The 27,271-nt window shown below is 46.7% G+C and overlaps 1 protein-coding gene across 1 annotated transcript in view; it reads right to left on the bottom strand.

The window, feature by feature from the left end:
- Positions 1-4,029: 4,029 nt before the first annotated feature.
- Positions 4,030-27,271, bottom strand: part of SLC6A5 (solute carrier family 6 member 5) — a 57,389-nt gene continuing 34,147 nt past the window's right edge. Inside the window, exons 10-15 of the mRNA XM_033862636.2 lie at positions 23,986-24,098; positions 23,116-23,247; positions 22,041-22,140; positions 15,284-15,384; positions 11,125-11,292; positions 4,030-8,708 (exon numbers count right to left, since the gene is read on the bottom strand). Of these exons, the coding sequence (XP_033718527.2) occupies positions 8,553-8,708; positions 11,125-11,292; positions 15,284-15,384; positions 22,041-22,140; positions 23,116-23,247; positions 23,986-24,098 (770 nt within the window). The 3' untranslated portion in view covers positions 4,030-8,552. The remainder of the gene's footprint in view (positions 8,709-11,124; positions 11,293-15,283; positions 15,385-22,040; positions 22,141-23,115; positions 23,248-23,985; positions 24,099-27,271) is intronic.

The raw sequence follows: 27,271 nt of genomic DNA, 5'->3' as shown, positions 1-27,271 counted from the left end.
GACAAGCCTAGCTAAAGTCAGAAATGTTCCTGAGGAAGGCTAGAACAGAAGTTCAGAGAAATTCAGTCTCTGTGGCACTCCCTCACCTTGTTCCAGTTTTGCAAAATACCAATACTGGTCTAGTGCGAGTTCATCATCATTCTTACCCTCACCCCAAGACACAGGGTGTATAAGAAACACTCACCTGAAGGCAGGAAAAGAGACGGACCGCACACCAAGACTGTCACAAGCCTACGCTTAGCAGTGCTCTCCACTTTCAAGCAAGTGGGGCAGAGTGATTTTTTTTATTATGGTCTCTTCTCAAAACCCACAGGCAAGAAAGATCAAATTCATACAACCTTGGAAGGTAGCACCCAAAGCTCTCTCGGTGCCTCTCTCCCCAACACCAGCATGGGATGCAGATGGCATGCAGTCTGGTTGCAAATGGTACAAATGAGTATCCCTCGTAAATAACCACAGAATGCCTTAGCCTCCCCTTCCTGAGTGAGAGGAGAAAGCAGGAGGAACCGAGTAATGGGATAAGGACATCCAGGCTGTCCTGAGAATCCTGAGTCCCTCCTCAAAGCCCCACCCCTATCCCAGCGCCTCCCCTGGACTCTGAGAATTTGCCAAGATCCAGAAACTAACATGGCAGCACCTGGCAGGGCAAGAGTCTGCAGGACCATGCTCCAGCCTCTGTCCCTATTGGCTGGTGTCATCTCCATGCTGATTGCTCACATTTTTAAGTATAACCGCTGATGGCCCCAGTCACATGAGTCAGAAAGGAGATTACCGGTAAACAGACCCCTATGTTTCTAGGTTTACGACCTGGTGTCTTGGTGTTTCTTCTAACATTTTGAAAAGGCTGGTTTCTTGCACAATCAAACCAGTGTTCTTGCCCCAGGTCTCTCCCCACTTCCACCGATCCTTGACACTGTGACCAGGTCAATATTCCGAATGCACAGATCTGACGATAACAGTAAACATCCAACATTTATCTGTGGTGTTAAATTTGCACATACAGATTTTAACTTAATGCTCACAGCAATTGTGTGAGATGGGTATGTTTTCCAACTGTACCAGTAAGAAAACTGAGACTGTGCTAATAAGATATAGAGCCAGCACTTGAACTCGGGACAGTGCTTTGTCTCTGGCATCATGGATGCCTCTGCCAGGAGATCTCTCTCCATGATTGAATAACCGTCCCCGGGAGCCTCTAAACTCTTCTTGTTGCCACTGAAGGCACCTGCCTGTCAAGTCCTAAACTCTGTTTTCAGCCTTAGTTCTCACTTCCACAAGCATATGTGATGCTTTCCAATTTCGCCCACCACTCTTCCTTGAAAGAGTCCTATCCTCATACCATCACTCACTTGCTTTCATCCACCTGGGAAGCTCATCCTAATACCTTCCTCATGGTCAAAACCCTCCCCGTGTCCCTATCTCCTGAAGTCCTGCCTAATCCTCTCAGCCAGAAGGAATTTCTTCCTCTGCATCCCCTCAGTATGTTCTTGTCCTAAATCCTGTGGCCACACTTGGTACTTGCCACCGTGTGTTATGGCAACGTGTGTACCTGTCTCAAAGCCCCACTCACTCTGAGTAACACGGAGGGAGAGACCAAGTCTTACTCGTGTTTTTCCTACATGTTATAACACTGAGCTCTGTTCCTCGTACAGAGCCAGTACTCAGTATTTGCTCATTTGAATAAAAAATGCATTTATTACCTACTGTGTCACAAATTATTAGGTACTGGAACTATATTAACATCTTAACATAATTAAGCCACTTGAGTCGAGTGTAAAAATAAATACATGAGTGAATGGATCAATAATGATGAAAATGTGATTCTGTTTCAATGCCGATCCACACTCTATTCCAGATGTTATTTTCTCCTCATCCTACAAGCAACAGGAGAAGTTTTCTGCAAAAGGGAATGGGGCTGGGTTCAATGACGTACAATATGAAAATTCTCATAAAATTACAGATTACACTAAAAGGCAAGAAAGGAGCAGCCCAAACCACACACAGTCTCAGTTTATGCAGTAGAATGTGTAACTCAGAGAAGTAAATCCACTTTTGTCAAGTTGAGAAAGGCACGGGAGGAGCTTTCTCCTGTAAAAGGCTCCCATGGTGAACCTTTCAGACAGCGACTACCCACCCTCCTTGCATTGCCTTGTAAATCCAGTTCCCACAAAACAGACTGTCATAGAAGAATCTGTGTATCAGAGATGCTGGAATAAATGACCTTGGACTTCTATGCAGCTGTGAGATTCTGAATGTCTGGCTCCAGGAGAGACATCTGAGGAGATGCAGGAAGGAGGCATGAACAAAAGCAGAGAACAAAGGGGCAGGACTGAGCTCCTTAGGAAAATAGCCACAAAGCCCAGGGGGAGGAATAGTCCCCAAACAAATGAAAACGAGATGAAAGGTTGGACGCAGGAAGCCAGGGGAGGTATCAGAGCAAACACCGTTAGCTCCTTCCAGAAAGATCCTTGTACCCTCTTTAACAGTCCAGAGTAGATCAACCTGCTACAGATGTGTGGGCGCTAAGCTTCCCACATTGCATTATCCCCATTTAGGGAAAGACTGTTTAAAGGAGTACATACACATAGTACACTACTATATATAAACTAGATAACCAACAAGGACCCACTGTATATAGCACAGAGAACTGAACTCAATATTTTCTCATAACCTATAATGGAAAAGAATCTGAAAAAGTATATACACATACACATTCGTATAACTGAATCACTTTGCTGTACACCTGAAACTAACACATCATTGTAAATCAACTATACTTCAATAAAAAAAATAAATACTATAGGGCTATAGAAACACAACAGCGCATTTCCAAGTGAAATTCCATGGTGTCTGGGCTCTGCTTTGAAATACACCAAAGAAATAAAGTTTCAGTTCAGAGTGGGGAGAGGGATACATGAAATAAACTTGGACATGAGTTGATAATTGTTGAAACTGAGTGATGTGGACATGGAAGTTCATTTTTCCACTTTTATATATGCTTGAGAATTTTCCAGAAAAAGTTAAAACACAACTGAGCAAATACATCACAGGAAGGAAATCAAGGATGACAAGCCAGCACCAAATTCTGATGCCACGGAGCGTTCTTCTTTCAAGATGAGGTCTTCACTGAGTTTAGTATTTGCGGCTCCATCTGCCTGCCGAAGCACAGTATTATGGACAAGCCTGAGGGGGTGTGTGGAAGCCTCCTTACCACAGGATGGACACCTATGCTCATGGCCTGGGGTTTGCAGCATCAGCTTCTGAGGGCATCTCTTTTCCCACCAAGAGCGGTGCAGCTCATGCCCATAGCCTGCCCACGTGGCAGCTGAAGTTGGAGGTGGAATGCGAGTGTCTGTGTTTATTGGAGGAGGACAGGGTCAAGCTTCCGGGTTAACATGATCAGACAGGAGTGTCCAGCTGCCAGTCTCTACACATGATACCAGAGCTCAGGGCCCCTCCCTGGGCAGGGAATGTGCGGGCTCCACACACTTAAAAGGAGAGGAATGACGTTTATTTGCTTGTGTGTCGGTTTAATATGGGTAGTCTTTCTGCTAAGCTCTGTGTTCCATGAGCTCTGGGACTGTTTTATTTTTTATTCAGTGTTGCTTGGGGTCTGACTCAGTGGAGGAGCAACGTAAATGTTTGCAGAACTGAAATAAAGTTGAATTGAAGACTGACAAAATGGTCGTTAAAACACACCCAAGGATTTAACTTGCCCAATCCTTCTGTTCAGATTCACTCAGATCCTCTCTCCCTCCCTCTCTCTCCTTCCCCAGGAGGGATGATTAGTGTATTCCGATGGCTAAGAATATAACAATTTCATTGATATTTGTTTCTGCAGCAGTGCAATATCTCATTTTCCCAAGAAGGCAGTTTTCCATTTCTGTTCCAGGTTTCTCCCAACAAAACAGATCAATCCTGGGAATACCTGAAGGCCACTTGTTAAGAAAGAAAGAATGTGGGTAACGGGTTTGAAATAGACACAATTCTGTAATCATCAGGTTAAACACTGACATTTATTTAGGGTTTTGTGAACTCATACATTATTAGGATAAATTCTAATTTATATCAGTATATAATAGGCAAATATATAATACCATAAATTGCATTGGTACACATAAATACAAAATTTGAGGTAGGGCCTCAAGAATAATGACTTCTTAAATGAATAATGCACAGTATATAATATGTACTCTATAAGATATATATATATATGATGCATCATTTATAACGTAATATATTTTCTTCAAGTACAGTTAATGAAAAAATATAAGGACCTGATTACGGAACATATCTTTATTCATAGGCGACAGGACCATGTAAGGTGCCTGCATTTAGGACATTAGCCAAGTACACAATTTAAGAATAAACCTATTCCATGATAGGTCCATATAAAGTGCAAAAAAAGACCAAAAAAATGAGAGACAAAACAGCTCCTAGTCAGTTACTAGGTATCACCCTAACAATAAAATACACCTATAAGGCAAATGGTTACCTGAAGATGTATTTAACCCATAGCAGGCAAATCAAACCACTGCTTGCTCTTCAGAGGCGATGAACGCCCAATCCAAGAACCCTTCCTCTTTCGCTGCAGGCTGCTCAGAGGTGACCGGAGCAGAGACCACAATTCAAAATGACTTGGCCTTTCTGTACAGTTGAAGCAAAATCCAGGAAAGATAGGAAGCTTCACTTTTGCAAATCCTAGGGCCACTTTGCAGAAAAATTAGTATCAAGATTAAATCACCCAAACCTTTGCTCCCAGCCTGGAGGTTTTCTGCGTGATACCTGGTATGAAACATAGGTAACGCTCATGCCACTCGTTGGCCTTGGTCTTTATTTCTCTGCAAGATAACCTACCGCCCAGCCTGCCCTTGCTCGAGTCATCTGTCTCAGAGAAGCGTGTCACAGACCCAAATCCAAGTGCAGCAGCAGTAGGATCGTGCCATCACACCTACGTTAAGTAACAGTTATTGTGCAAGTCTCTGAGAAGAGAATGATGACCGATACCGATAGCCAAGGGAACAAAGAGGAAAGAAAAATAGCTTAATTTTAGGCATGGGCAAACCATGCTGACAGGTTAAGGTTATCAGGAAGCACTGAGGCACATGTAGATAACAAAATTAGAACTTAATTAAAGGAAAACTCCACTCCAGTGCAACATTAGCAAAGACAACCCCAGTCTTATCCATTTCCGGGTCATTGCGTTCAGTGTCCTTTTAAAGTGCCACTCACTGAAAAACAAGTTGATTCCATTTCTGACATACTAAAAACACATTGGAAATTTCAAAGACGTTGAGGTCATCGAGATTTTGCATTGACCACAGATTTCATGCAATAAATAAATATAAAAGAAAAAGAGAAAAAAGACCAGACTGGACACATTTGTACGTGGCAAACACACAGCCTTAAAGAGATTAAAAGTTACTAATATGCAAGACAAATGTTTGCATAAGAAGCCACAACACCGATTGTTAAGACATATACATTTTTTTCTCCTTTAAGGATATTACAGCGTTACTGTTTTTAACATATGGCTTTTTTTTTTCTCTGGATGGGTTTCTGGCATTTGTTGGTATTAGGAAATAATCTCACAAGTGGAAAATACCCCACCATTCTGCACAGTGAACCAATGAAAGTCTTTCCTCAGCAACTCGGTTTTTGCCTCAGTTTGAAGGGGAAATCTCAAGTGGTACCTTATGACAATGCTGCTCATTTTATTTTTATTCATTCATTTTATTCCCTTCCACTTGACTGTGCATTTTAATAGCATGGAAACATCCATCTGGTCATACGCATCTCAGCTCTTAGCGTCCCAGCCAAGTCTAGGGGAGGTGCAGCATGAGTAGATTGGTGATGACTAGAAACAGCTCAGATACTGAACACATCTCTGACAAGGAAAGCCTCAAAAGTTAAACACGACTGTAGAAACTGGCAAAACTAAACTCACAAGGTAACTATTTCCAGATAAGCTTAGAACCTTCCACCTTTAAGGAAACTGTACATAAAACTTGAAAGTTGTAGGAAAAAGAAAAAAAAACAAAAACCCAGCTGCTCAGGGAACAGGTCCTGGGTCTTAACTGGACAAATTGTAATGAATACAGATGTCGCTGCCCCCAAATGCAAAACACACTAGCTAGTGAGGCTGTCCCCATTCTGACAATTAAGTTAACTTGCAGTGTGTACAAAACAAATCTGGCAGCATCCATGAGTTTTTTCCCCCTTTCTTTTAATCACAACAGCAATAATTAACAGAAACTGGGTTGGCATCCAGCATCAGACTCAAGTTTTAGCCAAGAGGCAAGAGAGGAAAGCCAAAAACCACTCATCCTGACACAAACGTACCAGTCCTATGGGAGAATGCTAATTGATTTCAGCTCTCTTCTTCAACCTTCAAATGGGAAAGGCTGCAGAACATTTGCAAACCTAAGTTAGTGCTTCCTTCCTCTCCCACCTCATCAGATATCAACTGGAGAGGCTAATTTTTGGTACCACTATGCAGAATCTGCTACAGCAAAGGGGGCTTCTCTACAATATGGCTTTCTTGGGGAAACCAGTGTTAATGGCAGACAGGTCACTATGGGAAACACTGGGACAGGGGAAGCCACAACTCAGCTTCCTAAAGCTAAGTCTAGGGGAAGCTTAGGATTCAGTCTCTGTGATGGATCCTAGTAAGTTCTAGCTTTGGGAGGTAAGCAGAAGAAGAGAACGAGGAGGGGGAAGAACAAACGTGCCCTGCAGACAAAAGAGATGAAAAACCTAAAGTTCGAAACCCATCTTTGTCTCCTTTTCTGAAAGTTTCCACAGGCTGCTCTTGAAAACCGGAAGTTCACGTCAGTGCCGGCAAATGACAACAATATTTGCCCCAGAAAAGGGAGAGCTCAGTAAGATGAGTTGAGATTTTCCTTTTTCCTTAACAAATGAAGTCATTTTTTAAAAAGTGTTACTTTAAGGTCTACTGTTGGGTTTCATTACTGTTCAACAGGATGGAAATGGCACACCAGTATACAAGATTTGAACTGAAAGCTTTGCCTGAGACCCTGTAATATGAAGACAAATAAGAAAATGATTGAAATGGTCTCCCCTAAGGAAACAATTTTAGGTTTAGATATTATCACTGTAAGGGAAAAAAAAAACAAACGCAGACTACACTATCCTACACTCACCATCTCTACAGTGATTAATAAGATATTTATAAAGACAGAAAACACCACTGCGAGTACACACTACGTGAACACATATCACATTATAGAAATCTCATATATGTATGTTCAGGATACAAGAAGATAATAAAGGTTACGGCTTCACCAACCTCTGCGGACTTATGATTCGCTCTCATTAGAGTGTGGTTATGAGTACTGTGAATTGGGAACTCTTACAATTGAATTAGCTAAATGTAGTCTTAAAAGCTATAGCTTTAATTAGCTCACTTGCTACTGATCTAACCTGTACCTATCGGAAATCTCTGTAAATACAGTGACCTAAATGTACTACCAGTGCAGTGAATACTGTGGTCGCTTTCTCTTCAACTCTCCGTTTCTTTGATTCTATGGCCACAATCGGCATTGACTGTGAATGAAAAAATGAAGAGTAAAAACCGAGACATTATGTTTTTTAAGAGTTTGTGTCTTATATATATAATATATAGACAGAACCGGGGTAAGTCTTGTTTTCCCAGAGGCTGAAAGACAAGGTAGCTACAGCTCACAGAAAGACATTTAGAAGAGAAGAAACATGGAATGGTGACATTGAACCACAGTGCTAGACGTCATGGAGAAACAAAAAGGGCACTCTGCTATGAATGTACAACTTTGGGCACAAATACAATGCAGAGGTGGAGGAAAGGATCCAAAGAATCCACAAATATGGTTATTCCAACAAAAGACAACTGAGGGGAGAGAACCAACTCTTCACTGAGATTTGCAGTTTGCAGAGAGAAAGCATCTGAGTCCTTGGTACACTTGAGACAGTTGGTCCAGATGAAGGAAACAGAGCCCCAATCATGAATGGAAATGGGAACTTCACCACCTCGGGGGTGTCCAAATCCACCGGCTCGTCTTACTCAAAACCATTTTCTGACCACTGCTGACCCTCCAAAGGTACCCAGTCCTGAACTTTGGGTGTCGGAATGAAATCACTACGTTGCTCAGATGAGTCCAAACTAACGGTCTGGTTATCCTGCCATCCTGCTGCATAAGCCTGACCGGCACCACCAGTGACGACCACAGAGGACGCTTCTCTACTGACCAGCGCACGCACATCTACTTGAGACTTCGCTGGAAAGCGCTCCCCTAGTTGATTCGAGCCTGCGGGGTAAACCCCACCAGAAACTGACAGCATGGACACAGGCAAACCGCTCTTCAAGTGGTCCATCTAGCTCCTGGCTACAGCATGCGACACTATGTCCTACTTTTCTAAGTCACCACTCTCGTGCACGGGTATGAACCGAGATGTGGGGAGAGAGAAGAAGAAAAATGGGAAGAGAGCTGGGGAAAACACTAGGGGAAGGCAGAGAGCAGAAACGGAATCAAGTCTGGGCCACCCATGCCATCGGACTAGCACTGGGTACCCAGTTCCAAATCCTTCACTGGCAGTTTGAGTCCCAGGGAAGAGGTTCCCAAGGGGTCGATCATGTTCTTGTAACGCTCCCCACGGTGCTGAGCTAAGAAGGGGCCCCAGTCCGGCTGCGGCGAGCACACCAACTTCAGCCTCTGCAAAGAAGCCAAAGACACACAGGGTCACAGAAGCAAAGCACCCTCTTCCCCCAGGCACCACCCACCCATCCCCAAACTGTGTGTGACCACATTCGCCAGAACGCCTCCTGGAACCAAGAGGTCCCCCACCAAGAGAAGCAGTTAGGAAGATCAGCCCCATTAATTAACAAGGCCAGGGATGCAGTTAAGAGGAGACTTAGTTCAGTTCACTGGAAATTATTTATATCACCCTGCAAGCAATATTACAGTTGCCCAGGGTTTGCCTTGCACAAGATTAATAGAGAATAAAGGGCCCAGATTTTAATTATACATTTTTCCCCTCCAAATGGAGAGGATCTACAAGCTGCTCTCTCCACTGCCAAATGCAGTCTGCAAAGGACATGTACTCACTTTTGTTCTGTAGCCTCAACAGTGAGTTGTTATATCAAAATAATTGGATTTTGTTTAGCATATTTCCCCAAAGTATATAAATGGCCAGAAAAAAAACCCTCAACCACAAAGATACACTGCCAGGAGTGAGCAAAGATTTTAATTATCTGTTGACAAAAATACACGCTTCTGACTTGGTTCAGAAGTGTGGGTTCTTGCAGGCAAGCTAAAAATAATGGCAATGTCTCTAATCCGTCAACTGAACCTTTCATGGAAAACATAATTTGACTGGAGCATTTTCTAGAAAAAGGAAAGAAAACATATTTCTGACTACATAAGAGGGAACAGGTATGTGTTTATTACCTATTAAAGTGAAGATGCTTCTTATAGCTGTTAGTTTAATCTCCCCTTAATCATCAGTTTGCAACCTTCGTGTCCCGCACCAACCATAATAAATGTATATTGCCGACTCATCAGTTTAGAGGATTTCAGCCTAAGACAAAAGTAGCAGAGGCTAAAGCAGCTTCTGTTCAGAGGGACAGAGATTTCTGGGTCAGTGGGTAGGAGGTCCATCTGAGGCTCGGGCAAGCCATCCCTGGCGGTGAGAGGGCTGAGTCAATTTACCTTAAGGAGATAACAATTTCCTGAGGATGGAAACTGGAACACTGCTTCAGTAAGAAGACTCCTGCATCTCCCTTTGTCAACTCTGCCTCCATCTTTAGTCCAATAAAAACAAAGGCCAGGGCTTCCCTGGTGGCGCAGGGGTTGAGAGTCCGCCTGCCGATGCAGGGGACACGGGTTCGTGCCCCGGTCCGGGAGGATCCCACATGCCGCGGAGCGGCTAGGCCCGTGAGCCATGGCCGCTGAGCCTGCGCGTTCGGAGCCTGTGCTCCGCAATGGGAGAGGCCACAGCCGTGAGAGGCCCGCGTACCGCAAAAAAAAACCCACAAAAAACCCCCACAAAGGCCACCTCCTCATCGCGTGGACATGCGTGTAAGGCGTTTACTCACATGCTCTATTCCCATCTGCTTCTCCCCTCCGGAGCCTGCGAGAGATGCTCCAGGGCCCTCTCCTCCTCAATCTGGCTGACCAAGAGCAAAGCCCACCCAGCTGTTCTTCACTACCCTCATCAGCAGGTGTTTCTTTGCCTGAGTCTAATCCAATGCCTCTCAAGCTTGAATTTGCATCAGAATCACCTGGGGGCTCGTTAAACAATGGACGCCAGAGTCCTACTTCCCTGAGAGTCTAGTTCTGCGGAGCAGAGTTGGAGGCCGATCATTTGCATTTCCATAGTCCCTGGGCCAGACCAAAATGGCAGCCCTCTGGACCGCCAAGGCAAGGCAGTGCCGATCTCTTCCTCACACGTCTGAGCACGTGATTTCTCATGAGTAACAAAAGCCTGACCACACTTCACTGGTGGCTCAGCAAGTGGCAGTCCCCTTACCATCCTCTCTGGAGTGAGGGTGGGGAGTTTTTTGCATTAGAAATGGGAAATGGGTCCAGCAAGGGACTAACAGACAAAGACAACCAACATGCCTTATAACAGGCATGCCCTGGACCTTTCATTACATCCTTCGGGGATGGTGACATTTTGATCAGCTTGGACCCCTCAGCCATGCCTAACACAGGCATAGCAGGAAGGGGGAGTGATTTTAAACGTAATCGTAATAGGTGTTTGGGGGGAGGCACCTCGGACAGAGAGGAACGTCAGGAAAGGGGGAATCTGATGTGTGGTTAAAAACCAAACACTGGGATTTAAGCTCTGGATGAGGGGAGAGGAGGGGGAAGCACCAGGAGAGAGGCGACACTCTGATCGTTTATTCCCCAGAGCCACTGCTCAGCCACTGGACTGGCTGAGTCCCTCCATTAGAGGACTAATACGTAATAAAAATGGGTTTAATAGAAACGGTAGCAACTGTAACCACTTAATCACCATGCCTCCCCTTAGAATAAGTTCACCAAATCTTTTGTTTTTCTAAAGCACAGAGCTCTCGGAGCTTCTGCCCTGGGAGGGGACGGCAGGAGAGGGAGCTGATACAATTACCTCAATAAATCTGCCAGGAGCCAGATGCATTTTTATCACAAACATAATCGGGATCCAGATAACGGAACAGGCGAGCATTAGCCATCCGAGCACCATGGACCAGTTAGGGTAGCGGTAAGAGCCATAGGTCATGGGCTCCCACTGGTAAAAGCTGAAGCAAAGGATAAACTGGGAAGAAAAGAGAAACACACGCGTTAGGGTGGGGATGTGAAGTATTCCTTCAACAGTCAGGTACTGGTCGCCTGCTGTGAGTTGGCTGCTTCTTTGTCTATTACCTCATTTTACCCCAATAACGACCCTGAAAGGGAAGTATTATTACTTCATTTTCTAAATGAAGAAACTGGATTTCACAGAGATGAACGTGACACACACTGGGCCGCTGATGCTGCATTCGCCATCCCATAAAAACTGAGCAATGCATATGGGGGTCTATACACACAGACTGGCTGAGAGGACGATTTTAAAGGCTATACACCGAGGTGACGGAGGGGTGGAGGCAGGAGAGGGGATGGTGGGTGTTTTTAAGGAGAGGGGTGTCTCTACTGTCTATAATGGATAATCAAGCTTTTGTTATAAGGAAAAAATCCATTAGATTAATGTGAAAAATGAATAAAATCTACTTTGCTTTCACCTTGAATGGGGAAGAGCCCATCTGCAGGAGCTGCCTCTAAGGCCGACTGAGAGGTCCCCAAGCAGTGGCTGAGCAGGAAGTTTGGTCCTATAATCAGCTGTGGGACAAAGAGAGTGGAGGCCCAGCCCACCCCTCAACTGATGCGAGGTGAACGGGCCTCGTCAGCAACCCGTGAGCCGAGAGGCCGGGGACAGGCAGGCTAATCCCAGCTCTACCACTAATTGGCTGAGGGACCTGTATGTCTCAGACTTCTCTGCTATATAACAGATCCACTTGACACCAGGTACACAACACAGGGATTTTCCGGGAACAACAGTCTGGTATTTACTCAGGAGCCCCCCCGTTTTCCCCCATCACTGCACACTTTGGCTGGCAACAGGGACGCGAACCCTCTGAAGTCTTAGTTAGTGCAGCTGAGGAGGAACAAGGCGACAGATATGCTGGAAAAAGAGGCACCGAAAAGGACAGAAGAGGGGTCCTAACCCTCTAGCCAAGCCTCTGTTGGGGGAGGGGGCACCGCCCTCAGAAAAGTGAGTTCTTCCCTGTATTCATCCCGCCTATGCCAGCCTCCGCCTAGAACAATGTACCTGCCTAAGTCCTTCCCTCCTCCCCAGCTCTCTCATTCTATCTTAAGCAGTAAAAGAACTGCCTGAAAATGATTAGAGGGAATTATGTCAGGCGAGATAATATATGGAAGTGTTTGGGGAAAGTGTGAAGCCTTAGACAAATGTAAGGCATCTGCCTGATTGCTGTAAAGCCCGGGCTGCCGGGGCAAGTGATCATTTCAATGCAACAGCAGTTCAGTATATGGATTCGAAGCAACATGAGACTGAAGACAGTGGTTGAGAAAACTGCTCCTATAAGAGATCTCTCCTCTAGGCCCCCTTTTAAATATCGGCCCCTAGAGTTACAAGCTTTATTAACCAGTCTGTTGGAAGCATGGCCTCATGTAATTATGGTAAGTTGCTCCATTTCATTTACTATATAAATAGCAATACATCTGCTTATGTGTGTGCATACTTCAGTCACGTGATCGCCTATGTGTACAATAATGGCATGCAGAATATTTATAGCTCTATAATTCCATGAAGGCACATATAAAAATGATCAATTTCATTTCAGGGTTTTTCAAGTCATTTAAACCCATAATCTCAGCTCATTCTAGCCTACTACAAGATAGCCATGTTACAGAAGGGCAAGTGGCAAAAAAAAGAAGGGTTAGCCTTGGTCCTTTGATACCCATTTCCTCTGACACAAATATCACATCAAATTTATCTGTGCCAACTTGGTCTTGCTATCAGTTTCCCTCTGCCAAGTCAGGTTTGACAAAAACCCTGCCCTCAGATGAACCTGGCCATGAGAAAGGATAATTAAGCCACCGAACCAGGGACCTCTCCACAGGCTTCTGAGGTGAGTTTTATAATGGAAATCGAGTAAAGCACAGCACCGCTGAGGAACTTTCTCAGAAAAACACAGCAAGGCCCTAGAATCCCTTTCCCCTGACATTCTGCTCCTAAAGAAGATTAGGATTATTTTAATCCAGAATTGGCCAAACTCCACTTGGAGATGAAAGCAACTAGGCTTTTAGAAATGTATTAGAAATGTATTTAGAAATGTGTTATCTTGAAGCCTAGGTAGCCTTGGGTTCCATTCTTATTCTGCCCCCTGCAAGCTGTGTGGCCTTGGGCAAGCTCCTTAGCCTCTCCAAGCCTCAGCACAGGCAACTGTAAAATGGGGGAAGAATCACCCACCAATCAGAGTGGTTGGCAGCTTGAGAGACATACTTACTAAAGCAGCTACCACAAGTCATCCTGCTGATTATTATTACGTGGTCTGCATCTGCAGAATATAATAAGATTCTCTAAAGCTTAATCTCTTCCAAGACAGGAGGGAAAGGTCGGTAGAATCTGGAACAGATTCTAACTTTGATTCCACCCAAGAATAAATTGTGTATAGTAGTAACTGAGGGACGTGGCAAAGCTCAGCAGAGATAGGGAACAGCGGGGAGGGGGGTCTCCCGTCTTCCTCCCAGGAGATGGGTAATTCTCCATCCTTCACACACACTTCAGTCCTAGATTCATGAAACTGAAAAGTCTACCTTAGTCCTTTTCAACTCTCATGCCCCAAATCTGGTGGGACTTTTCAGACAAATTACAGCCTCTGAAATTTGAGTATAGATGTGGGCTTCTGTATGATGTCTTCCTGTCAATGCAGAGGGAGGTAAACGCTGAATGGTTTTTCTGTCTAAACTTCTGTCTTTTCAGAAAGAAATCGAGATGTTTTGATTAAAACTCACCCTGTGACAGTTTGGGTTTTTTTTTTTTTAGGAAAATATATGTTTTCTCTACAATTTTACTGTCTTGTTTTCCTTTAAAGAAGCTGGTACAGTGTAGTAAAAGGGTCTTAATCTGGTTTCTAGTGCCACCTGCTGGGCCCAGGAGGGGCTACAGCCAGCTTCCTGCAGCCTTTGCCCAGATGACACCTTCAAGCCAGGGAGGAAGAGAGGGAAAGGCAAGGTCTCTGTCAATTACTGTGCTTGGAGAGTAGATGGAGGCAAAGCCAGGAGCTGGGGCACAATAAAGGCGGTGACAGGATATGCCTGCAAGTCCCTATGCAGATTTACTGACACATGAAGGGCTCTGATCTTTAAGAAGATGAATGTCAGATGATCTCAAAATGTCATCATCACACTTGAGGATGATAAGATAGTCCCCAAAAGCAATAAAAATGAACAATAAAAGTCTAACTTCTGCTATACATATTCGTTGTAGAGTAGCTGTGTTGAGCAGCGTTTAGGATTAAGTGTTCTGGAGCCAGACTGCCTGGGTTTGAACCCAGGCTGTTGCTAATTATAGTTGTACAATCCTAGGCAAGTCACATAACCTCTGGGTGTCAGTTTCCCCATCCGTAAAATGGAGATGATTATAATACCAACCCCTCAGAGCGGCTGTGAGGGAGAGATGAGGTAATACATATAAATCAGCAGCCCCCCAAATTTTTGGCACCAGGAACCAGTTTCATGGAGAGCAATTTTTCCACAGATGGGGGTGATGGTTCAGGCAGTCACACGGGCGATGGGGAGCCACGGGGAGCGGCAGCTGAAGCTTCGCGCACTCACCCACCGCTCATCTCCTGCTGTGCGGCCCGGTTCCTAACAGGCCACAGACCGCTGCCGGTCCTTGGCCCAGGGGTTGGGAACCCCTAATATAAAGCACTGTGCACAGAGCGTGGACCCCAGTTAGCACATGGGAAATGGGATCACGTGAGGCAGACAGATATGATGGGAAATGTTCCCTAGGGATGCTCCAAACGGTGCATGCGTCCTAGCTCTGCACGCGATCAGTCAGGCACCTTTAGGCAAGGTGCTTCACCTCTTCAAATCTGCATTTCCTCAGCTGAAAAACACGAGCAATACTCATCCTACCAGCTCCGCAGGCTCATCTGTATGTAGGCACAGGTCTTGTTCAACATAAAGCATCACATATCCATGCAGGGTGCTACCCATGCAATAAGGCACACGGTCCTTACAGTTAAAATGGTTGGAGTAACAAACGCCCAGCAGACTTTCCAGAAAACGTTGGGCTGGAATCCAATCATCATCTCGATATCTTCACAGAACCTCTGCAAGCCTGCAAAGAGACCAACGGAGATCAAGCATGAGATGCCACGGCAGGGGACGGCGCGAGAGCCCCTCACTCGAGCGCCGTTGGCTGGGACGGCCCCATCCTGGTGTCAACGTGACCCCTATTTATGCAGGAAACCATCAGACAAATGACTCGCTGCCGGGAAGATTAAGGCAAATGGGACATTTAAATAGATAGTAAACACCCTCTGCAGTGAAGTTCAAAGTGAGATGTCATCCCACCATGACATCTAAAAACCTCCATCCCGGCCTGCCCCGGGAGTCTCCACACTGCCACAGCCTGGCATGGTCACCCGTGCGGCTGCTTTTGGAGGTAGGCTCACGGGCTCAGCAACCAACTCTGACAAAGTCAATTGAGACTGTGATCGATAAGCACAGTGTGTTAGGAGAGCCTTGGGATTTTGAGGGAGAGTCGCTGTATGTGGCTTTTTACCCCTCACCATCACAAGGACACTCTCCCATGAGTCAGTTTAACTCCGCTCTATGTAAGATGCTACAGGCAGGCAAGAACCAAAGTGAATGCCACGTGGCCATTACCCACTTTGTTGGAACTCAGAGGATTGCGATCTGCTTGGTCGCTGATCAACATAACTACGTAAAGTAAAAAGCAGACAAGAGAGTTATTCTCAGGACCCCACGTAACCGGCATCCACTCTCTGAAAGGAAAAGTGACAGAGGACGTTTGAGGAGGGAAAGGTTTCCTGTGTTGTTTCCTGAGCTCATCAGAAGCACGGCTTTCTCAGAACTGCGGGATCGCTATGCTGAAGGCACTTGAAAGGGCCCCAAGTTCAAGCCCTTTCATAGTCGGCGGTTCTGACTGGTGGCCCCAAATCATGGGCCACCACAGGCAAGAACTGCACACTTTGAGCAGCTGACCTGACCATCTCTGGGTTGGTTGGTTTGTCTCCTTTCATGTCATCAAACACCTTCAAGCGAGTGGCCTCTGGACAGTAGACCTTCTGGGCATAAGTGAGGGGTGAGAACAAAAACAGAGACAAAGGTCAAAGATGAGGCCCTCAGAAGCACACATGAGATCCTGAAAGCAGGCCTCAGTTCTTAAAAGATTCTAAAAATGGGGCTTCCCTGGTGGCGCAGTGGTTGAGAGTCCGCCTGCCGATGCAGGGGACGCGGGTTCGTGCCCCGGTCTGGGAGGATCCCACATGCCGCGGAGCGGCTGGGCCCGTGAGCCATGGCCGCTGAGCCTGCGCGTCCGGAGCCTGTGCTCCGCAACGGTAGAGGCCACAACAGTGAGAGGCCCGCATACCGCAAAAAAAAAAAAAAAAAAAAAAGATTCTAAAAATGTCTATTATCAGTATCAATCCTGTTACCAGGCTATTAAATCATCCCCAGGAGATGACGGTGCACAGCTCACCTGGGGAAATCGATTTGACAGGGTTCAAGGTTAGACAGAGGAAGACATACAGATAGCCTCCTACGGGAGGAGGGGGTGGCAGTAGAAGTGCTCAAGCTCCCCCAGAGGGGACCAAGAGCTGGACCCAGAGCTGTAGGAAGGGGTGGATGACGGGGGCCCAGTTGCAGCAAGAGGCGGTTTGATGCTGAAGAGCAGTGCTGGGACTGAAAGGGAGACGGCTTGGTTTCCAGAGTCAGCTCCAGCCCTGGAAGTCAGCTCTCCCCGTGGGCCTCCGCGAGGGCTCTGGACGACAGGCCTCTGCCTTCAACAGGCTCCAGGTCCCTTGACTGCTCTGCTTGTTCCACAAATGTGGCCCCCCAGCTGGGAGCCGCCAGGCAAGCCTCCTGCCCCTTGCTCATTCCTGAGCCAGGCTCTCCCGTCCCTCCATCCTCTGGCTGCTCCAGCCCCCGCCCAGCACAGCCTGCCCACGCCCTGACTCACGCCCCCACCTGAGTCCCTTACAGCTTCAGTGTCTACCTTCCCCTCCCGCCTTCGTTCATACGGCTTCCTCTGCCTGCTCTATCCTGCCTGCTGGTCCAGATCCCTCTTCAAAGCTAACTCTTTTTATTTTTTTTTATTGCAGTACAGCTGCTTTACATTGTTGTGTCAGCTTCTGCTGTACAGCAAAGTGAATCAGCTAAACATATACATACACCCCTCGTTTTTGGATTTCCTTCCCATTTAGAAGGCTAACTCTTGACAGAGGACTTGATCTTGGGGCCTGGAGCATGTGCATGGAGACTTGCCTGCGGCATGACCCTGAACGTGGAGGGGTAAGAGAGCTCCAAAAGGGATCAGAGCAACTGTTTCTCACTGAATTAGCAGAAAAATAGCAGGAAAAAAAAAAAAAAAAGTGGTGAACTCATAGCAACTGTTCTAGATTCAAACCAACAGATCTGGTGCCCAGAAATGTGCCCACCACAACCTCCGTATAACCAGCCAATCCTGAACTGCAAGTCAAGGACCTCCTTCAACCAACCGATCACTTTCACCCATGCAACTTTGTGGCTTTTGTCTTTATGAACCATACCCTTGCCCTTGGTCTGAGTATGATCTTCCAGGGGCTGCTCTCCCCACTGCGTGGCCAGGGCCAGCCTCCTAGCCTGTGAGCCAAGCACTCATACAGGGCCTGGTGCTCAGAAGGGCGCCACCCCTGGATTAATCTTAATCTCTCCTGTCGCCATCTTGAAACTCTTGACAATTTTTTAACACAGGGCTCCACATTTTCATTTTGCACTAGGTCCCACAAATGAGGTCTCCAGTCCTGTGTGTATCTCAAATATTATTCTCTTACAGTTAATGTAATGTTCTGCCTGCATCTCTTGGAGCCAAAACCCTATGTGTGGGCTCAGAATTTCCCTGCCTTGGTTAGCAATAAACTCAACACTAAATTACGTCTTTATCTACTTTTATATTCTTTTATCTCCAAAACTCCACCTTCTCAAAGTTTTTCTGGCTACCCTGGCCCTCCTTTATCTCTGGGCAGCAAAAGCGCACAGCTGGGATGCACAGCTTAGTACTGGCCTTCTTCTCAATATACGAAGTAGATTCGCTCTTCCCGGCAGCTAGTTGGAAATATCTGTGAATATAGAAAACTACCTCTGCCCTCCCCACATGCAGGGCATACAGTGAACACTTAATAAATACCTGTTGAGGACTTCCCTGGTGGCGCAGTGGTTAAGAATCTGCCTGCCAATGCAGGGGACATGGGTTCAAGCCCTGGTCTGGGAAGTTCCCACATGCCACAGAGCAGCTAAGCCCATGCACCACAACTACTGAAGCCCGCGCGCCTAGAGCCCGTGCTCCCCAGCAAAAGAAGTCACCACAATGAGAAGCCCGCGCACCACAACAAAGAGTAGCCCCCCACTCGCCGCAAGTAGGGAAAGCCTGCGCGCAGCAATGAAGAACCAACGCAGCCAAAAATTAATTAATTAATTTAAAAAGATAACATTTAAGCACAGGCATTTACCTATGTGAGTTATGAATGGACTGAAACCTCTTGTTCCTAATGTTTTCTGAACCCCAGCAAATGGAGCTGGGGGAACTTACACCCTGAATGAGAGGTGGACAGTGACATTTCAGCCAAGAACATATGTGAAGATGGAGCTCAGGGAGGGGGACCAGAGAGGAATAAAATTAAGCTTGAATTTGTGGGGTTCCGGAGAGATCATGTGTTTTGTTTTGTTATTTTGTTTTCTTTTATACTAAAAACAAAAACAAAAACACTTTGAGGTGTTCAGCCTGCAGGATGGACAGCCAGAACTGGAGAATGACATATTCCATCCTGTAAAAGTCGTTGCCTGTGTGACTCCAACATCCCTCACAAGGATGTGGAGAAAGACAGAGTGGGGTAGGACGTGAAACAAGTAACTGATCAACACGGAAGAAAACAGATCAAGACAATTGAGCATATAGTGATTTGGGGGAAATGCACAGTGTGGGGCCAAGCAGAGAAGCAGGCAGCAGGGCTTTGTGGTGGCAGGTCAGTCCTATGGTCCCCGCAGCCAGAAAGTCCCTGTATTGGCTCCCAGGAAAATGCAAATCACTTCTTCAAAGCGACTCTGTTAGGTAACAGCCTGTTAAAGGGATTGTTCCTACACCAAACTCAGGGAGTTCCACTTTTCTAGCTACCTCAAACCCAAATATTGGCCTTTGAAGAGTGTTGCCTTGAGAACCTGAATCAGATATTATGATCAAAAGATAAAACTTGAAAATTGTACCTACTGTATTTTAAATGTTTGAATGGCAACCTCTAGAATCTAGAGATCCTTAGAACTAAGAAGAAAACACAAATGTCTGCAATCCAGCTACTTATTTTTCAAATTCAGCAGCCAGGATGGGGGGAATCAAATCAGTCGGGTTCATTTTCACTCTTCACAGGTTCATGTCCAACTTCCTTAAACTAACCTTGCATTTGTTTGGGACCTCATCACCTCAGTAAAGAATCCAGTGTCCTCTGGAGCGTACATTATATATTTGTGCAGGTTTTTGCTTTCACCTCTAACAATTATGTTAGCTTATTTCAAATATTTCTTCTAAGAGCCCCTTCTTACAATTCCATCCAGGTCCAAATCAGAGGTTCACACCCACAACCGACACAGCAGGAGTCAAGTTCACCTTAAGCTCAGCACAGAGTCCACCTGGACCTGGAAGCTGGCCCAGCACCAGCCCTCTAGAGGCCAGGTGATTTCCTGGGTGGTCTCCCAGGAAGATTAGCAGAGCCCAGGGATGGAAGCACTCAGGACTTATTTTTTCCTTCAGAACCAAAAAATCTACACCAGTTTTATATGGAGGCTGGGGGGAGCTACTTAAGTTCTAAAAATAGAGACGTTAAAAGGTTTCTGTTTTGTTTTTTTTTTCCTTATTTTTATTTTTTATTTATTTATTTTTTTGCGGTACGCGGGCCTCTCACTGCTGTGGCCTCTCCCGTTGCGGAGCACAGGCTCCGGACGCGCAGGCTCAGTGGCCATGGCTCACGGGCCCAGCCGTTCCGCGGCATGTGGGATCTTCCTGGACCGGGGCACGAACCCGTGTCCCCTGATCGGCAGGCGGACTCTCAACCACTGCGCCACCAGGGAAGCCCAAAGTTACTCTTTTAATGATGCTTGTAAACCACACTGAACAGCCCTGTTCTATCGGAAAGAATTGTGCAAATGTGTCTTTTGAGGATACAGACCGCAGAGGAGGTCAATGATATGGCCACCTGCACTTGGGCCAGTGCTGCAACGAAGAGCTTTCCTGACTTTGCCAACAGACTATCTGGTGACTTTAGCTTATATATGGACCCATGAGGGCTTAAGTTTCCAAAGGAGGGCCCCAGAGGCCTCTCCATGGCAAAGCCTTTGGTATCTGGGCAGAAAGTTAGGATTGTGGTAGATTGGCTGGGTTTCTGCCACTCTCTGCTCAGGTAGGAAGCTCTTTGTAGCCTCACCCTAAATGCAGGTCCTCAATCACAGTGTTACTGCAGGCTCCAGGCTGTCTCATCAGCCCAAAGTGTTGGCAGTTTGGCCTCTGATCCCATGACGACAGCTGGCATGCCTGCCCACTTCTCTGGCCAGAAACTAAACTCTCCCTGCAGTGGGGATGTAATCTCCAGCTGAGACAAAGTTCCCTTCTGCCAACACCTAACGATGACTACAGTATCTTCCTCTTCCTAGGGCACCTAGCGTTTACATGAGAGGTTTCCTTTTTATATTTTCATTCCCCATCACCCTCCATTTTAATGCGTTTTTCAGGCAAGCAAGAAGCTGCTGAACCCTGATGGACAGGAGGCTAACAGTTACATTAAAAGCAAGATGCTCATACCAAGGACATCCTGCTTCCAAGTGATACCCTGCCTTCCTTTTTACCATCTCTTTTTGGTTTTGAAGTACTGATGGATCATCTGAGTTGGCATTTCTCACCTTCCTGGTATTTGCTAAGGAGGCCTTATCTATATTAGGGATGATTCTGAGACTTCGAGGCACAGGGAAGTCAGCAGTGCCTTGAATCCAATAGGACTTGCTTGTGCCGACTGGTGGGGCACACAAGGAGCCCAGGAGATCACCCGGTGAGACCCCTCCCCCGCACGCACAGACACCTCCACTGAAGGGCAAAGATAGCATCCGCTGACTTACCATTCCTGTTCTTCTAGATAATGGCCCTGCTGATTATGGAATGCAGGTTGCTATGGTGATATTAAGAAGGGCTAATCTGAAAGGGAACAGGCAGTTTCTTCCTAGGAAAATCTGGGGTTGAGATCTTGTATCACAGGCTCCCATGATGCTAACAAAATCTCCTAAGGATCTGCGAGGCCTGTGTTCTCTTTTCTCACTAAAGTATCCGGGCATCGGCCATGAAGCTTCTCCTCACCTCAAGCTACAGGAAGACTGCAACTACCAAGACCTCAAAATACAAAAGAAGCCTTCCCCCGCCACCCAATCTGGCCATTGTCCTCAGGCATTAACGACGGTTCGCTTGCCAGACCACACCCAAAGGCATGTCCTGGTCCTAGTAGTTTCTGGTACAAAGACTACTGAGTTTCACCATCAGCCGTCTTTTGTTCCTCTATTAAATCTAGACCCCAGAGGTCATGAGGCAAGTTGGAAATAAAGGTGCGGCTCTCTTATGTTTCCCAAATAGCTGTAAGGAAGCCCTTTCATTGTCTTACTTAATATGGGAGACCTGCTTGCTGGACGCTTGGCAACAGACACTAAGTTCTGCCTCAGCATGAGGCACAGTGGTTCCCTTACCGTACACGTAGGAGATCCCCACGAGCTCAAAAATGGCAATGATGACGAGGGCGTAGGAGGCAGCATACGTGTCCACGAGCTGAAACATGTAAATTCCACCCTGGTAGGGGAGAGAAACAACCGACATCAATAGGCCTGGATCTAGGCTCTCTCCCACTTATAGCAGTCAATCCTTCCATCCTGAGCTGGGTCAGGTGCAAACAGGAGTCAAAAGATCTCCCCTCCCCTTGACATCAGTAACCTAACGCTGGCCAGGTATGTAAGCTGGGGGCCTTGCCATGTTAGCAAAGCAGTCCCTGGAAAGACTCCGAGCTAATCAATAGAACAAGCCCAGAAACGTGATCTAACATCTTACTCTTAAAGGGCAAAGGTCAGCATCTGAAGATGTATATGTGAAAGTAGCCAGATTGCTTCATGTTTGCTTTAAGAAATAGATGACCATTTCTATCCATATACCTGCATGTGACTGACCTTCATATGACCTTTAGGTGTCTCTGGGCATTCCTCAAGCAACCCCCTGCATTTTCAGCTCACTCTTTAAGTCTCTCTACAATAGATGAGGCTTAGAGACCATCTCCTTTCAATCTATCATTTTACAGATGCAGAAACCAAGGCCCAAAGTAGTGACTCGCTCAAGGTCACAGGGACAGCAATATATATATATATATATATATATATATATATATATATATATCAGGTAAGCTAATACTCAACTTACCAGACACTCAGGGCTAGAAGGAACTCAAATGGCTATAAGTCTTGTATATTACAGGTAATCAATTTCTCTAGTCAGTATTTTCATGTATTCCATTTTCTTAAAGTAGGACACACCTGTCTCGTTGGCTCAAGAAGGCTACATCTCAATTACGAAGATGCTAGAAGTATCATTAGTAGCCAAGGTGACATATTTCCCTCTGTGGTCAGAATCCCTAATGAACTGATTCCATCTACGTGGAAATGGCAATGATTTGGCTGTTGTTATAAGGTCCGGGAGCTAAGAGTAAAAGGCTGGAGAGCCATCAGGCGCCCCTGCAACCTGCCCCCATCCCAAGCCTGTGCCCAGCAGGCAGCTTACCTGAGTGATCATGGGGAAGCCCATGATGAAGAAACAAACACAGCAGCCCAGAGTAAAGACCGGCTTGTGTGTGCGCAGGTACTTGGGAAACTCGTCCGAGATGGAGGTCACTATGGTCTCGATGGTGGCAAACTGGAATGATGCCAGCAAAGCGACACTTGAGACACATCGCCCAACCCCAAAGGCTCCAAAAAGCCCTTTGTGTTTCCCACCAGGCCAAGTGGTATTTGTATGAGGTTTGGGTTTTAGGGTTGCATTCCCTCCATGGGCCTGAAAGACTTTGCTGGGGTCCAACCCACAAGGCCAGTGAGGGGAATCCAAGCAGGATGTAGGCCTTAGAGCAGTGTTTCCAGCCCCCAGAGGCTGCACTCATACCCATCCATCAGGACACTTTAAGCTTCACTTTGTATTCATGAGATGTAAATTCCTCTCCTCCCGTTTAAATCGCATTTGATCTTCTGCTTGAGGAAAAACCCTCTTTGCACCCAACTACTAAACCCTGAGTGCCTGTCACCATGATCTGTAGTAGTCTCAGCCCCAGAGCAATTCCCCTAAAATTGACCTCATATTATTTTCCCTTATTCAGCCCCAAAGGACTTGCTTTGGCAAAATGACACCAAAAGCAGGAAGTACACAGGCTCAAACTTGCATGGAGAACAGAGAGGGAGAGAGTACGGCTCCTCCGCCCATCCCCTGAGTCACCCACAAATGCAAGGTTATCCTGAGCCCTGGACAGGTACCTCACCACCCCTACATCACTCAGGGATGGGCGTTTAAGGACCACTAAGCTCAACCCCATTGCAGGCTGGATGCAGGACCCAGGACAGGAGTCTTCAGAAGAAGCAGGGATCGAAGCGGGGAGGGGCTCACCATAGTGTCAAGTCCAAGAGTGAGGAGCATTAGGAAAAAGATGATGGCCCAGAACGGAGAGAGGGGCAGCCTGGTCAAGGCCTCCGGGTAAACCACAAATGCAATGCCTGGCCCTGGAAGGAACAAGACACATGACTGCAAACAGGTCCAGCTCAAGGCCCCCTCCTCCTGGAAGCCCACAGGGTCCTCTCTCCATGGAAGCCCCGAGTTGTTAGTTATCATTTGCTGCTCCTGCTATTTGCTATGTTTTTACTCCTCTCTATCCATTTCCCCAATTAGACCTCAAGCTCCCGGGAGGGAAAGACCAGGGGAATTAGGTCCACACCTCAGGGAACTCAGAGGAGATGCTCAAAAAGAGTGCCAAAGCAGAGACTCGGGGCCAACTCGACTCTAAGGCCAGGCTGTATCCCATGCAAATAACATGAAAACCTCCATCTTTGTATTCATAAGTTGGGGGAGAATGTAATAATTACCCTCTAGAACAGTGGGTGATTTTGCCCTCCTAGGCACACATGGCAAGGTCTGGAGACATTTTTGATTCTCGTAACTGGGATGTTATGGGGGATGATTACTGGTGTGTAGTGTGTAAAGGCCAGGGATGCTGCTAAACATCCTTCCATGCATGGTACAGTCCCCACAACAAAGAATTATCCTACCCAAACGTCAAGAGTGCTGAGGTTGAGAAACCCTGCTGTAAGGGTTAAACATGCCCAGAATGACATCGTTTCCCCATTTTGTTACCCTTGTTCCTAGTCACTCCTCCAGGAGAAGCCATGTTCATAAAACATGAATCAGTCCAACGCTTTCAGGAACTTGCCCTATAAAGGCTTGGTAAAGATGGGGATACGTCAGTCCACAGGTAATTAAGTGGGGAAGAGGGAAGCATGATATAAGGGTTAAGAGAGTTTGGTCTCTAATAGTTAGACAGACCTGGGTCCAAATTCAGACGCCATGACTTGCCAGCTGTGCAACCCTAGAGAAGTTATTTAATTTCTGTAAGCCTCAATCTTGCCCATCTGTAAAATGGGGATAACAATAGTTCCTCACAGGGCGGTTATGAGGGACAAATGAGGAAATGCAGGTAAAGCACTGAGACCAGTGCCTTGCACATCATCAGCACTCACAGAATATTAGCTTTTCTTAGGGGTGGACAATGAACTTGGAAATTAGCAGCTCTGATTCCGGTTTTCCCAAGAATATCGTGTGTGGTCGTGGTGGAGGGTGTCTGACCTGCAGTTTTCTCTGCTAACAGAAAGCCCCACCAGCCATTCCTGTCTTCCTCACAGCCTCCCTGGGAAGATGGCTAAAGACCTGGCAGTTGTGAATTCCCCTGTAGGTAGAAACCTAGATGATAAGGGGCAGAGACCAGGGAACGTCGGGGTAATCCACGGCCAGCGCACGTCTGGAAGCCAGAAATCGTAGCTCCTGGAGTTTTTATAACTCAAGCATAATGACACTTTTTTAAACTGGAATTCATCAGGTTGTTAGCTCCCAGTGTTGCCTAGGGCCTTGGGTATTTACAACATAAAGCCTGGAATGCCTAAGATACCCCTGCTCGATGCATTTATTGAACAGACAGTAGAGACAGCCTCTGAAGTCTCCCTGCGTGAACCATGAAAGAAAAATCTGTATTAAGCTACAGTTCAAAATAGGTCTCAAATGCAATGCACCGAAGAAGCCAGTTCAGTGCCCTGAACACCGAGGAAGCCAGTTCAGTTTAGGCCCATAAAGTGGACAAGAAGGTCTTCAAATGGCCACTGCCGGAGGACCTCGGCTCATTGCTTTAACAGGATTCTGGCCGTTTGGGCTTTACTGCTTTCTCAGGGAGGGGAATGATTTCAAAATATTCGGCCTGTTTCCATTTCAGCGGCCTCGCTAAAGTATGCAGGGTAAAGGCATCATCTTCAGCAAACTCTGTTTATCCAAGATGGCTAGAGAGTGGATTTTTTAAATACGTTTTTAGAACATTTTGTAGAGTTCAGAAAGATGGACTGTCCGAGCCACAGAGGAGTTTTCCCCGGGCTAGGCCCTCGTGTCTGATGGAGGCTGAGTCCTGCCTCTTTCCTCTCCCTCTGGTAGGCAGCAAGACCCAGTGGGTGGACCGCAGGCTTCTCTCGCCCATGGACCAGAAAACTGGCTCTGCCTCTTACTAGCTGCGCGATCGTAGGTAAGACTCTGGACAAACGTCAGTTTCCTTATCTGTACAATGGAGATAATAATAGCACCTACACTCAGGGAATTTCTGTGAGCATTAAGCGTGTTGATACAAGTAAAGGGCTCAGAACCATGCCTGGCCATGGCGAGAACTCAGTAAGCATAGACCATTATTACTCTTCCCATGAGAGGGGATCAAAGGGGTTCTGCATGCCAGCATCTTGGGTGGGGCCCCCAGAGACCTACAGTGACAGCCTCCTTGGTCCTAGAGAGCCACTGAAGACAGAACCAGGGGCTCCGGTCAATGGACCCATCACGACCCGCAGCACACGGGGAGTGGTTACTCTTCTGAGAAACCCACTACATGTGGATGCATTCTCGGAGGACGCAACACCGGAACCCTTTCCTGTGCCTTTGGAAGGACTGGCATCCAGGTGACAGACAGATGGTGGGACGGTCAGTCCAGTTTGAGAGCGTTCATCTTCATCAGCAGGGTCTCTGAACGATGAGGGGGTGAGGGAGCCAGGGCAGAACTTCCTAGTGGCCTGGTTACCTGAGAGTTACCACCTAGACCTGGGACTCTATATGCAATACGCACCTCTGTGCTCCTTCGCTATGGTCCAACCCAGTCTTGCCGCTAGCGGGTGAGCATCTTGGTAGGGCTCTGAGTTGGATTCTGACCGTGAGTCAGTGCTCCCCAGGCAGCAGTTGGCTGGGAGATGACTCTAAAAGGCTGACTCCCCAGCAAGCTCCTTCTCTGGAGTAGATGCCTGAGAAGACCACGCCCCCTTCCCTGTGCCCATCATAAAAGCAGAGGACAGCTTGGTCTCATCACCAACCCCACCCTCCAGCCCCCAGAAGCTCTGATACGGCCTAGATTTGGGGTAATGACTTTGAGCCTCCCTTACAAGGGGGCTGTAAACGAAATGGACTAGTGTTAGGTCATTAAAGAGAACCTGCTTTTGACTGAATACCAAAGCACAGTTACTAATGTTGGGTCAGCAAAAATGAACTGAATGTCCACGTGCCAATGACGCCCAGCTAGGAGAGCTTGGGGCTGGTACCTGATGCAGGCCTGACCCCGATCTCTGTATTCTGCAGAGCCTCCATTACAACGGGGGAAATCAGACAA

Source organism: Tursiops truncatus, chromosome 8, assembly GCF_011762595.2.
Source record: "Tursiops truncatus isolate mTurTru1 chromosome 8, mTurTru1.mat.Y, whole genome shotgun sequence".
Classification (NCBI taxonomy): domain Eukaryota; kingdom Metazoa; phylum Chordata; class Mammalia; order Artiodactyla; family Delphinidae; genus Tursiops; species Tursiops truncatus.
Note: the sequence above shows the minus strand (reverse complement) of the source record. Positions and strands in the feature narration are given on the sequence as shown.